Genomic DNA, 14,541 nt, shown 5'->3' with positions numbered 1-14,541 from the left:
TTTCTCCCTGCAGGACCAATACCCACTACCAAAGGCCGACGACCTCTTTGCAACGCTGGCAGGAGGAAAGACGTTCACAAAGCTGGATCTAACTTCAGCCTACATGACGCAGGAACTGGAGGAATCATCGAAGACCCTCACCTGCATCAACACGCACAAAGGTCTTTTTGTTTATAACAGATGCCCATTTGGAATTCGATCAGCGGCGGTGATATTCCAGAGAAACATGGAAAGTTAACTGAAGTTGGTCCCGCATACTGTGGTCTTCCAGGATGACAGCTTGGTCACAGGTTGGAACACAGGCAAGCACCTGCAGAACCTGAAGGAGGTTCTTAGTCGACTCAACCGCATGGGGCTCAGGTTAAAACGCTTAAAGTGCATTTTCCTGGCACCTGAAGTGGAGTTCCTGGGAAGGAGGATTGCGGCGGACGGCATCAGGCTGACCAACGCAAAGACGGAGGCAATCGAGAACGCACAGAGGCCACATAACGTGATGGAGCTGCGGTCGTTTCTGAGACTCTTGAACTACTTTGGTAACTTCTTACCGGGTCTCAGCACCCTGCTAGAACCACTGCATGTCTTACTACAAAAAGGGGATGAATGGGTTTGGGGCAAAAGTGAAGAAAATGACTTTGCAAAAGCGAGAAAATTGCTATGCTCAAACAAATTGCTTGTGTTGTATGATCCAGGTAAGCATTTGGTACTAGCATGTGATGTGTCGTCATATGGCGTTGGGTGTGTATTGCAACAAGCTAATGATTTTGGGAAACTGCAACCGGTTGCTTTCTCCATACACAACAGAAGGAGGGTACAACATTAATCATGAACACGTTATTTTATTCAGCAAGAGGAGATGAAATACATTAAATGGCATCTCAGTCAGGCTAACTCTTGCTGCAAGTCTGGTGGATAATCAGAGTGCAGATAATGGGGGTTGAACAAAATGAGACTAGAGTAAAACGCCCATTGAAGTTGCACTGACCTTAATGAGGTGCTTATTGATCCATTTTGTGAAGGTCTTCTTCTGCACTTTGTCCCGTTCATCTGAAAAAAGAAAGGGGAAGAAGTTGGAGAACTGCTCACAATTAACCTTCAGAAAGTCCGCGCTTCAAGTTACTGCAAAGCGGCCTGGATTAGGGATATAGTCAGCCTCCGCCAACTGGTATAATCCAAGCAGATGGAGTTTTCTCAGCTGCTGTTTGCAAACAGAGCACCTGCCATCAGTTTAAAAAACATGAACATTTCTATCAACTCTCTAGTGTAGGTGCTTTTTAAAAACATCTCTCACATGGAGTCAAACTGCAACCTGACCAGAATCATCATTTTGTGCATCAACATTTGCATTTACAAGCTGGAGGGGGCGGGGGAAGGATGACAAGGTAACGCATGTTCTTTAGTACAATCACACAGCACAGGAGGAGGCCATTCGCTCCATCGTGTCTGTGGCAGCTCGATGAAAGAGCTATCCAATTAATCCCACTCGCCCGCGCATCCACCGCAGCCCAGAAAATTTCTCCCTTTCAGCTATTTATCCAATTCCCTTTTGAAATTTACTGTTGAGGCTGCTTCCACTGCTCTTTCAAGCAGTGCATTCCAGATCACAACTCGCAGCGTAAACAAAAAATTCTGGTTCTTTTGCCAATTATCGTAACAGTTTCTCCTTACTCCAGTAAAACCCCTTCATAATTTTGAACATTAATTAAATCGTCGCATAACCTCAGCTTCTCCAATGTCTCCACGTAACTGAAGTCCCTCATCCTGGATATCATGCTGATAAATCTCCTCTGCACCCGAAGTAAATTGTTACCAGGTAGCTGCACTCGTCAGTAAGATTTCAGTAAATTCTGTTGATGGTGACAAGAAATCGTCATATTGTTCAATTCAACGGTGAGAAACACCAAGCAGAATAGTTCGATTCCATCCGAACTCTGTCACCAATGGCTCAGTGGGTAGCACACTCGCCTCCGAGTCAGAAGGTTGTGGATTACTTGAGCCCAAAAATCTCGGCTGACACTCCAGTGCAGTGCTGAGACAATGCTGCAATGTTGCAGGTGCCGTCTTTCGGATGAGACGTTAAACCGAGGCCCCATCGAACCGCTCACTCAGGTGGACGTAAAAGATGCCATGGCAATATTTCAAAGAATTGTAGGAGAGTTCTCCTGGTAGTGCCAGCCAACGTTTATCCCTCAATCATCACCAAAACAGGTTATCTGATTATCACATTGCTGTTTGTGGGAGCTTGCTGTGCGCAAATTGGCTGTCACATATCCCACATTACAACAGTGAATACACGCCGAAAGTACTTCATTGGCTGAAAAGTGCTTTGAGATGTCCGGTGGTCGTGAAAGGCGCAATGTATTCTTTCTAACTCACACCAAGCCCTGCTCACCCATCACCTCTCTTTATACGCTGACCTACATTGGCTCCCAGTCCGGCAACACCTCAGATTTAAAATGGTCATCTGTGTTCTCGAATCCCTCCATGGCCTTGCCTCTCGCTTCTCCAGCCCTACAACCTCCATACCCACTCACTCTCCCGCAGCACAACACCCCGCCAAGATCTCTGCGCTCCTGCAATTCTGGCCTCTTGCCCAACCCTGATTTCAAAATCGCTCCACCACTGACTGCAGTGACTTCAGCTGCATAGGCCCCAAGCGCTGGAATTTCCTCCTTAAACCTCTCTCTCTCCTCCTTTTAAGAATGCTCCTTAAAATCTATCACTTTTTGAAACCTTTTTGTCACTGGTCCTAATATCTCCACATTTTCATCACATAAATGGCCCCGAATCTTGGGAATTCTCTACCCCAGAAAGCGGTGGATACTCAGTTGTTGAGTATATTCAAGACAGAGATGAATAAATAAGGGGATCATGGGATACGAAGATAGTGCAGGCTCGTGGAGCTGAGGGAGAAGATCAGCCATAATCTTATTGCATGGAGGAGCAGGCTCGAAGGACCAAATGGCCTTCTTGTGCTCCTGTTGCTCATGTCCTTGAATGTGCTGTCGCCTCCCAAATCCATGCCCATCAAGGGGTAAGCCATTTAGGACCGAGATGAGGAGAAACTTCTTCACTCAGAGAATTGTGAACCTGTGGAATTCTCTATCACAGAAAGTTGTTGAGGCCAGTTCGTTAGATATATTCAAAAGGGAGTTAGATATGGCCCTTACGGCAAAAGTGATCAAGGGGTATGGAGAGAAAGCAGGAATGGGGTACTGAAGTTGCATGATCAGCCATGATCATATTGAATAGTGGTGCAGGCTCGAAGGGCCGAATGGCCTACTCCTGCACCTATTTTCTATATTTCTATGTTTCCCGAAACTCCATGTTTGAATCCCTTCAATCTGGTTTCCACCCTTGCCACAGTACCGAAACGGCTCTCGTCAAAGTCACAAATGACATCCTTTGGTGACTGTGACAAAGGTAAACTATCCCTCCTCGTCCTGTCTGCAGCCTTTGACACAGTTGACCATGCCATCCTCCTCAAATGCCTCTCCACCATCGTGCAGCTGGTTGGGACTGGAGTCACCTGGTTTCATTCTTATCTGTCTAATTGTAGCCAGAAAATCTGCAATGGCTTCTTTTCCCACTCCCGCATCGTTACCTCTGGTGTCCCCCAAGGATCTATCCTTGGCCCCCTCCTATTTCTCATCGATATGCTGCCCCCTTGGCAAAACACGGAGTCAGTTTCCACATGAATGCTGACCCCTTCAAGCTCTCTAAATTGTCAGACTGCTTAACTGACAACCAGTACTGGATGAGCAGATATTTGCTCCAATTAAGTATTGAGAAGTCCGAAGCCATTTTCTTTGGTCCCCGCCACATACTCCATTCCCTAGCAACTGACCCCATCCCTCTCCCGAGCATCTATCTGAGGCTAAATCAGACTGTTCGCAACCTCGGCATCATATTTGACCCTGAAATGAGCTTCTGGCCACATATCGGTGGCATAACTAAAACCGCCTATTTCCACGTCCATATCATTGCCCGTCTCCGCCATTGCCTCAGCTCATCTGCTTCTGAAACCCTCATCCATGCCTCTGTTAGCTCTAGACTGGACTACTCCAATGCATTCCTGGCTGACCTCCCATATTCTACCCGATGTAAACTTGAGGTCATCCAAAACTCAGCAGCCCATGTCTTAACTCGCACCAAGTCACAATCATCCATCACCCCGGTGCTCGCTGACCGACATTGGCTCCCAGTTAAGCAACGCCTCGAGTTCAAAATTCTCATCCTTATTGACAAATCCCTCCATGGCCTCGCCCCTCGCTACCTCTAACCTCCTTCAGCCCCACAACTCCCCCCGCACCCCCGCCCCCCCCCCACCTCCCCGAGCCTGAAATTCTGTCCTCTTGAGCATTCCTGATTGTAACTGCTCAACTATCGGTGGCTGTGCCTTCAGCTGCCTGGGCCCGAAGCTCGAGAACTCCCTCCCTAAACCTTTCCGCATCTCGACCTCTCTTTCCTCCTTCAAGACGCTCCTTCAAAACCTCTCTTTGACGAAGCTTTTGGTCATCTTGTGGCTCGGTGTCAAATTTATTTGTTTTTTCTTATTTCACTGCTGTGAAGCACCTTGCGATGTTTTACTATGTTAAAGGCACTAAATAAATAAAAGTTGTTGTTCTCCTGTTTTGTGGCTCGGTACAAATTTTTTATTTGGTAATGCTCCTGTGAAGCATCTTGGAATGTTGTACTGCATTAGTGTGACTGTATAAATGCAAGTTGTTGTTGTATTCCAAGAGTCTCATTGCCTCGGTAACGTGTTTCCGGCTGGTGTGGTGGGTGCGGATTCTCTGCACACCTTCAGGGGGGAGCTGGACCGGATCGTGACTGGCGCAAAGATCGCATCATATGGAAGTGAAGTGTCTTTATAGAAAACACTTGGTCCGTGTGATCGCCTGGACTGGTTTCCATCAGCTGAGAGGCTCAGAGTTTTCTTTCCCTTATTGGACCTGTTTTTTTCCCTGTCGCAGGAGGTTGCATGGCTGTGGGTATGGATGGGGGAGCAGGGTGGGGGGGGGGGCAAGGGGGCCATGGTGCTCCGATCACCAGGCGCGTGGGACAGGCTTGATGGACCTGCTGGTCTTCTCCGACCTGTCAATTTTGTTAAACGAATCATAAAGAACAAACTTGCATTTATATAGCGTCTTTCACAACCTCAGGAGGTCCCAAAACAATTGATAGACAATGAAGTGCTTTTGAAGTGTAGTCACCGTTGTAATGTAGGAAACGCGGCAGCCAGTTTGCGCACAGCAAGGTCCCACAACCAGCAGAGATAAATGACCCGATCAGCTGTTTTTAGGGTTTTGTGGGAAGAATGTTGGCCAGGAGAACTCCCCTGCTCTTCCTTTACATGGCCAGGACACCGGGAATAACTCCCCTGCTCTTCTTCGAAATAATGCCATGAGATCTTTTACGTGCATCCGAGAGCAGATGGGGCCTTGGTTCAACATCTCATGCGAAAAATGGCACCTCCGACAGTGCAGCATGCCCTTAGTACTGCACTGGGGGTGTCAGCCTGGATTTTGTGCTCAAGTCGCTGGAGTGGGACCTGAACCCACAACCTCCTCGTGACTTCATACATTGAAACCTATGGCTTCAGTTTGATTTTTCCAGCATAATATTAGCGCCGATTTGCTAAACGATGGCAGCACATATACAATCAATAGCTTTCCCAGAAATGAAATGTTTAATATTTCTCTCTGGTTATTCTTCATCCTTCCCTCATGACACTCCCAAATTTACCACAGCACGGCTGACACACATAAAATGAACAGTGATATACAGTCGATCAAACAAAACAAGTACATAATGCATTCTTTCAAATAGAAAAGGGATGTGCAAGAGCGCCAGGTCAAACAAGCGTTAGTGTTTACAGGGAGGAGACTGGGAAGAGTCAATCTGAATAATTCTGAGAGTGGGTGGGCTTGCAATGGATATCTCGGGGCTGCAGTTTTATCAGGCCAGTTTTGTGCACGACACAGAGGGGGAAGGGAAGAAGCAGTCGCCAGTTCTGCCAGGAATACGGGATGTTCGAGGCCAAGTGATGACCTATTCTTTGACAGGGTGGAAAGTCCGACTGCATTTTTTCATTACTGGGAGAGCAGGGATGGTCCCGGCACACAGTTCAAAATGAAAATCGTTCCACGAGAACTGCCTCCTTTGAATCGTGTCCGTCAACACAACGTCTTTTACAAAAAGCTGCCGTCAGTCCTTCAAACACTCGTCTGGATGTAATTAATCCTTTTAGCAGTGACTCAACTGTTAAGAAGGCCATGGTTTATATTTTGAACTGTGCTGCCATAGCAACCATCAGCCTCATGGCAAACCATTAGTTTCCAATCTACTAAACAACTTTCAGTCTTGAAATTTTGCGATGAAAACAGAGAAGAAACCAAATTCCAAACGTTTCCCCCTCATGCGAGCGAGATAGACAGACAGACAGACAGGACAGAGAGAGAGAGAGAGAAGGAGGCCAAGAGAGAGAGAGAGAGGAGAGAGAGAGAGAGAGAGAGAGAGAGGAGGCAGAGAGAGAGAGAGAGAGAGAGAGAGGGAGGGAGGGAGGGGAGGCAGAGAGAGAGGGAGGAAGGGAGGCAAAGACAGAGAGAGAGAGAGAGAGAGAGAGGGAGGGAGGCAAAGACAGAGAGAGAGAGAGGGAGGGAGGCAAAGACAGAGAGAGAGAGAGAGAGAGAGAGAGAGAGAGAGAGAGAGAGAGGGAGAAACATAGAAAATAGGTGCAGGAGTAGGCCATTCGGCCCTTCGAGCCTGCACTGCCATTCAATGAGTTCATTGCTGAACATGCAACTTCAGTACCCCATATCCCTTGATTCCCCTAGTAGTAAGGACTTCATCTAACTCCTTTTTGAATATATTTAGTGAATTGGCCTCAACAACTTTCTGTGGTAGAGAATTCCACAGGTTCACCACTCTCTGGGTGAAGAAATTCCTCCTCATCTCGGTCCTAAATGGCTTACCCCTTATCCTTAGACTGTGTCCCCTGGTTCTGGACTTCCCCAACATTGGGAACATTCTTCCTGCATCTAACCTGTCTAACCCCGTCAGAATTTTAAAAGTTTCTATGAGGTCCCCTCTCATTCTTCTGAACCCCAGTGAATACAAGCCCAGTTGATCCAGTCTTTCTTGATAGGTCAGTCCCGTCATCCCGGGAATCAGTCTGGTGAACCTTCGCTGCACTCCCTCAATAGCAAGAATGTCCTTCCTCAGGTTAGGAGACCAAAACTGTACACAATACTCCAGGTCACCAAGTCCCTGTACAACTGTAGCAACACCTCCCTGCCCCTGTACTCAAATCTCCTCGCTATGAAGGCCAACATGCCATTTGCTTTCTTAACCACCTGCTGTACCTGCATGCCAACCTTCAATGACTGATGTACCATGACACCCAGGTCTCGTTGCACCTCCCCTTTTCCTAATCTGTCACCATTCAAATCGTCTGTCTCTCTGTTTTTACCACCAAAGTGGATAACCTCACATTTATCCACATTATACTTCATCTGCCATGCATTTGCCCACTCACCTAACCTATCCAAGTCGCTCTGCAGCCTCATAGCATCCTCCTCGCAGCTCACACTGCCACCCAACTTAGTGTCATCCGCAAATTAGGAGATACTGCATTTAATCCCCTCGTCTAAATCATTAATATACAGTGTAAACAGCTGGGGCCCCAGCACAGAACCTTGCGGTACCCCACTAGTCACTGCCTGTCATTCTGAAAAGTCCCCATTTACTCCTACTCTTTGCTTCCTGTCTGACAACCAGTTCTCAATCCATGTCAGCACACTACCCCCAATCCCATGTGCTTTAACTTTGCACATTAATCTCTTGTGTGGGACCTTGTCGAAAGCCTTCTGAAAGTCCAAATATACCACATCAACTGGTTCTCCCTTGTCCACTCTACTGGAAACATCCTCAAAAAATTCCAGAAGATTTGTCCAGCATGATTTCCCTTTCACAAATCCATGCTGACTTGGACCTATCATGTCACCTCTTTCCAAATGCGCTGCTATGACATCCTTAATAATTGATTCCATCATTTTACCCACTACCGATGTCAGGCTGACCGGTCTATAATTCCCGGTTATCTCTTTCCCTCCTTTTTTAAAAAGTGGGGTTACATTGGCTACCCTCCACTCGATAGGAACTGATCCAGAGTCAATGGAATGTTGGAAAATGACTGTCAATGCATCCACTATTTCCAAGGCCACTTCCTTAAGTACTCTGGGATGCAGTCCATCAGGCCCTGGGGATTTATCGGCCTTCAATCCCATCAATTTCCCCAACACAATTTCCCGACTAATAAGGATTTCCCTCAGTTCCTCCTCCTTACTAGACCTTCCGACCACTTTTATATCCGGAAGGTTGTTTGTGTCCTCCTCAGTGAATACCGAACCAAAGTACTTGTTCAATTGGTCCGCCATTTCTTTGTTCCCCGTTATGACTTCCCCTGATTCTGACTGCAGGGGACCTACATTTGTCTTTACTAACCTTTTTCTCTTTACATATCTATGGAAACTTTTGCAATCCGTCTTAATGTTCCCTGCAAGCTTCTTCTCGTACTCCATTTTCCCTGCCCTAATCAAACCCTTTGTCCTCCTCTGCTGAGTTCTAAATTTCTCCCAGTCCCCGGGTTCGCTGCTATTTCTGGTCAATTTGTATGCCACTTCCTTGGCTTTAATACTATCCCTGATTTCCCTTGATAGCCACGGTTGAGACACCTTCCCTTTTTTATTTTTACGCCAGACAGGAATGTACAATTGTTGTAGTTCATCCATGCGGTCTCTAAATGTCTGCCATTGCCCATCCACAGTCAACCCCTTCAGTATCATTCGCCAATCTATCCTAGCCAATTCACGCCTCATACCTTCAAAGTTACCCTTCTTTAAGTTCTGGACCATGGTCTCTGAATTAACTGTTTCATTCTCCATCCTAATGCAGAATTCCACCATATTATGGTCACTCTTCCCCAAGGGGTCTCGCACAACGAGATTGCTAATTAATCCTCTCTCATTACACAACACCCAGTCTAAGATGGCCTCCCCCCTAGTTGGTTCCTCGACATATTGGTCTAAAAAACCATCCCTTCTGCACTCCAGGGAGGGAGGCAAAGACAGAGAGAGAGAGAGAGGGAGGCAAAGAGAGAGAGGGAGAGGGAGTTTGTGACAGACAGACAGGCGAGATGGAGTCTTCCACACCAATATCTGGGGATTGGTGCCAAAATTGGGAGAGCGGTCACACAGGCTATTCAAACAAGAGCCTGACATCGTCATATTCACAGAATTATACCTTTCAGCCAATGTCCCAGACTCCTCCATCACCAACCTTGGGTATGTCCTGTCCTACCGGCAGGGCAGATCCATCAGGGGTGGCAGCACAGTGGTTTCCAGTTGGCAGGGAGTGACCTTGGGAGTCCTCAACATCGACTCCGGACCCCATTACGACTCATGGCTTCAGGTCAAGCATGGGTAAGGAAACCTCCTGCTGATTACCACCTATCGCCCCCACTCAGCTGATGAATCAGGACTCCTCCATGTTGAACACCACTTGGAAGCAGCACTGAGAGTAGCAAGGGCACAGAATGACCTCTGGGTGGGGGACTTCAATGCCCATCATCAAGAGTGGCTCGGTAGCACCACTACTGACCGAGCTGGCCGAGTCCTGAAGGACATAGCTGCTAGACTGGGCCTGCAGCAGGTGGTGAGAGAACCAACATGAGGGAAAAACTTACTTGACCTCGTTGGTCAAAACCTACTTGATCAATCTATCTGTTGCAGATGCAGCTGTGCATGACAGCATTGGTTGCAGTGATCACCGCACAATCATTGTGGAGACAAAGTCCCACCTTCACATGGAGGATAGCATCCATCGTGTTGTGGGACACTACCACTGTGCTAAATGGGATAGATTCAGAACAGATCTAGCAGCTCAAAACTGGACATCTATGAGGCGCTGTGGGCCATCAGTAGCAGCAGAATTGTATTCCACCACAATCTGTAACCTCATGGCCCGCCATATCCCTCACTCTACCATTACCATCAAGCCAGGGGACCAACCCTGGTTCAATGAGGAGTGCAGAAGAGCATGGCAGGAGCAGCACCAGGCATACCTAAAAGTGAGGTACCAACCTGGTGAAGCTACACCACAGGACTACATGCATGCTAAACACCAGAAACAGCATGCTACAGACAGAGCTAAGTGATCCCACAACCAATGGATCAGATCAAAGCTCCGTAGACCTGCCACATCCAGTCGTGAACGGTGGTGGACAACTAAACAGCTAATGGGAGGAGGGGGCTCCATGAACATCCCCATTCTCAATGATGGTGGAGCCCAGCACGCAAGTGCAAAAGACAAGTCTGAAGTGTTTGCAACCATCTTCAGCCAGAAGTGCCGAGTGGATGATCCATATTGGCCTCCTCCTTAAGTCCCAGCCATCACAGAAGCCAGGTCTTTAGATAATTCAATTCACTCCATGTGATATCAAGAAATGGCAGAACGCACTGAATACAGCAAAGGCTATGGGCACCAACAACATCCCAACTGTTGTGCTGAAGGCTTGTGCTCCAGAACTAGCCATGCCTCTAGTCAAGCTGTTCCAGTACAGCTACAACACAGGCATCGATCAGACAATGTGGAAAACTGCCCAGATATGTCCTGTCCACAAAAAGCAGGACAAATTCAATCCAGCCAATTACCGACCGATCAGTCTACTCTCAATCATCAGCAAAGTGATGGAAGGTGTCAACAATACTATCAAGCAACACTTACTCACCAATAACGTGCTCACCGGTGCTCGGCTTGGGTTCCTCCAGGACCACTCGGCTCCAGACCTCATTACAGCCTTGGTCCAAACATGGACAGAAGAGCTGAATTCCAGAGGTGAGGCAAGAGTGACTGCCCTTGACATCAAGGCAGCATTTGACCGAGTGTGGCAACAAGGAGCCCGAGTAAAACTGAAGTCAATGGGAATCAGGAGGAAAACCCTCCACTGGCTGGAGTCATAACCAGCACAAAGGAAGATGGTTGGAGGCCAATCATCTCAGCCCATCACTGTAAGAGCTCCTCAGGGCAGTGTCCTCGGCCCAACCATCTTCAGCTGCTTCATCAATGACCTTCCCTTCATCATAAGGTCAGAAATGGGGATGTTCACTGATGATTGCAGTGTTCAGTTCTATTCGCAACTCCTCAGATAATGAAGCAGTCCATGCAGCAAGTTGGGCTGATAAATGGCAAGCCACACAAGTGCCAGCCAATGACTCTCTCCAACAAGTGAGTGTCTAATCACCGCCCCTTGACATGAAACGGCATTACCATTGCCAAATTCCCCACCATCAACATCTTGGGGATCACCATTGACCAGAAACGTAACGAACTGGACCAGCCGCATAAATACTGCGGCAACAAGAGCAGGTCAAAGGCTGGGTATTCTGCGGCCAGTGTCTCACCTCCCAACTCCCCAAAGCCTTTCCACCATCTACAAGGCACAAGACAGGAGTGTGATGGAATACTCTCCACTTGCCTGGATGAGTGCAGCTCCAACAACACTCAAGAAGCTCAACACCATCCAGGATAAAGCAACCCGCTTGTTTGGCACCCCTTCCATCATCAACATAGGCAGTCCCTCGGAATCGAGGAAGACTTGCTTCCACACTTAACGAGTTCTTAGGTGGCTGTACAGTCCAATACGAGAACCACAGTCTGCATCACAGGTAGGACAGACCGTCGTTGAGGGAAGGGGTGAACATTCACTCCCTCCACCACTGGCACACTGTGGCTGCTCAATATCTGATCCCCCTCCCCTCCCTATCTTGCTCCTCCCTCTCTCTCTCTCTCTCTCTCTCTCTTTCTTTCTTTTTTCGCCTGCCCCTGCTAGCAAGGCCAGAATTTATTGACCTTGAGAAGGAGGTGATGAGCTGCCTTCTTGAACCGCTGCAGTCCGTGTGGTGAAGGTACTCCCACAGTGCTGTTCGGGAGGGATTTCCAGGATTTTGACCCAGCGACAATGAAGGAACGGCGATATACCTCCAAGTCAGGATGGTGTGTGACTTGGAGGGGAACGTGGAGGTGATGGTGTTCCCATGCGCTTGCTGCCTCTATCACCTAGAAGGACAAGCGCAGCAGGGGCGGACGAAAAAATAGAGAGAGATAGAGAGAGAGAGGGGGAAGAGAGAGAGAGAGAGAGAGGGGGAGGAGCAAGATAAGGAGGGGGAGGGGATCAGATATTGAGCAGTTGATAAATAAAGTGAGCCAATACTAGTAGCTGGGTAGTATAACAGTTGCCCCACTCCAAGTATACAACTTTATCAATCACAAAGAAATGTTGAAGATAGCAAATGGGTGCAGTGCAAACACAATACATTGCAGTTAATAAACAACCAATAAATCAGTCTTGGCAGCGTTGGCTGGGGGATAAAATGTTGGCCAGGACGCTGGTAGAACTTCCCAGTTCACCTTCAAAATGTTGCACCCCGTCGGTTAAAAAGAAAGAAAAAGACTTGCACTTACATGTGCCTTTCACGACCATCAGACATCTGAAAGCGCTTTACAGCCAATGAAGTACAGTCAGTGTTGTAATGTATGAAACGCGGCAGCCAATTTTCACACAGCAAGCTCCCACAAACAGCAATGTGATAATGGCCAGATAATCTATTTTGGTGATGTTGACTGAGGAATAAGTATTGGCCAGGACACCAGGGATAACTCCCCTGCTCTCCTTCGAAATAATGCCATGAGATCTTTTACATGCATCCAAAAGCAGACTGGGCTTGGGTTTAACATCTCATCCGAAAGGCGGCACCTACAACAGTGCAGCACTCCCTCAGTACTGCACTGGGAGTGTGGGCCAAGATTTTTGTGTTCAAGTCTTGGAGTGAGACTTGAACCCACAACCTTCTGACTTGGAGGCAAGAGGGCTGCCAACTAAGCCACAGGTGAGACACAGGTTACATCAACTCAACAGCCAATCAGGGTCTGGGTTTAGTCGGCGATCCAAAAAGACGGCATCTCTTGACATTGCAGCACTCCCGCAGCACTGCACTGAAGTGTCAGTCCCTGATTACGTGCTGCAGTGGGGGCATGACCCCACGACCTTCTGAAGCTGCAGGGAGGTATGAGCAGAAAGGACCAGACCTTCAGGACATTCTCACACAGCTTGGAGCAACTTCTAGCATCGTTAGGGTGTTCAAGTAGGTTGTGTTCTTGGAAAGGGAAGATGCTTGGCTCAGGTAAACAAAAAATGGAGGAGGGAGAGAACAGCAATTAGAATAAGCAAGTAGGTATACAGCATGTTGAAGAGATGACAAACAGACATGTTTCTAACTAATCGCATGAAGAACAGAATATTTCTCCTCTCACTCTCTTCTCCCCTGCGCTACTGACTCGGTGTAGTTTTTCTGACCTCCTCAGTCAGTGGGATGTACGAGAATCAATGCTGTAGTGGTAATCGCATGGAATTTTCTAGAACTGGTTCAATGGGATAAATAGACTTTTTTTTTAAATGAATGTTTAGAAAGCACAATTAATATTGTTCTGAGCAGAAGAGTTAAAATATTTTCATGACACCTTCACATTCTTTGCAAAGAATATATATTTAATGGACCCAACCTCAGCCCAAGCTTCTGTTCTGGGATTTACACAAACTGACATTATACCTCTGTGCATTTGCGGCTGCAGCAATTTTTCTTTGACGCACTGATTTAGAAAAGGGTTTTATGGAACTTCTCCTGCGAGAAATGCAACACTAAACATTCTGTCATCTCTCTGTTAAGGCCGCTCTAATTTGATCATAATTTTTCCTCACAGCGCCTTCAGAAAATGCGGCCTCAATTTAAATGACAGGCTCTTCACTATTACCGTCAGTTTACATGTGTTGAGTCAGTAAAAGGGACAGTATGAATCTTGCCTGATCCCACCCTACCCCCCCAAAAAAATAATAGTTAGTTGTTTGGGGGTGGAGAAAATTATTCTGCATGATTGACTTCTGTCGTATGAAGTTGTTGTACTGCAGTAAGCTGTCGGAGTTAGAAAATTGAAGGTTCAAGCCTCACGCCAGACACTTGAGCACAGAAATCTAGGCTGACACTCCAGTGCAGTGCTGAGGGAGTGCTGCACTATCGGAGGTATCTTCTTGCGGAAGGGACGTTAAACCAAGGCCCCATCTGTCCTCTCAGGTAGCACTATTGAGTAGAGATGGGGAGTTCTCCTCAGTATCCTGGCCAATATTTAGACCTCAACCAACACCAAAAACAGATTATCTGGTCATTATCACATTAATCTTTGTGGGAGCTTGCTGTGCGCAATTTGGCTGCCGCACTTCGCTTTGGGACGTCCCGAGGTTGCGAAAGGCCCTCTAGGGGATTCAATTGTAAGGGGAATAGATAGGCGTTTCTGCGGCCGCAACCGAGACTCCAGGATGGTATGTTGCCTCCCTGGTGCAAAGGTCAAGGATGTCTCGGAGCGGGTGCAGGACATTCTGAAAAGGGAGGGTGAACAGCCAGTTGTCGTGGTGCACATTGGTACCAACGA

The 14,541-nt window shown here is 47.5% G+C and overlaps 1 protein-coding gene across 2 annotated transcripts in view; it reads right to left on the bottom strand.

The window, feature by feature from the left end:
• Positions 1–14,541, bottom strand: part of dst (dystonin) — a 647,938-nt gene that overhangs the window by 527,263 nt on the left and 106,134 nt on the right. For both annotated transcript variants that reach the window (XM_070884881.1, XM_070884882.1), the window contains exon 2: positions 983–1,044. In XM_070884881.1, coding sequence (XP_070740982.1) covers positions 983–1,044 — 62 coding nt within the window. The remainder of the gene's footprint in view (positions 1–982; positions 1,045–14,541) is intronic.

Source organism: Pristiophorus japonicus, chromosome 7, assembly GCF_044704955.1.
Source record: "Pristiophorus japonicus isolate sPriJap1 chromosome 7, sPriJap1.hap1, whole genome shotgun sequence".
NCBI lineage: Eukaryota > Metazoa > Chordata > Chondrichthyes > Pristiophoridae > Pristiophorus > Pristiophorus japonicus.
This window is presented reverse-complemented; position numbering and strand designations above follow the sequence as displayed.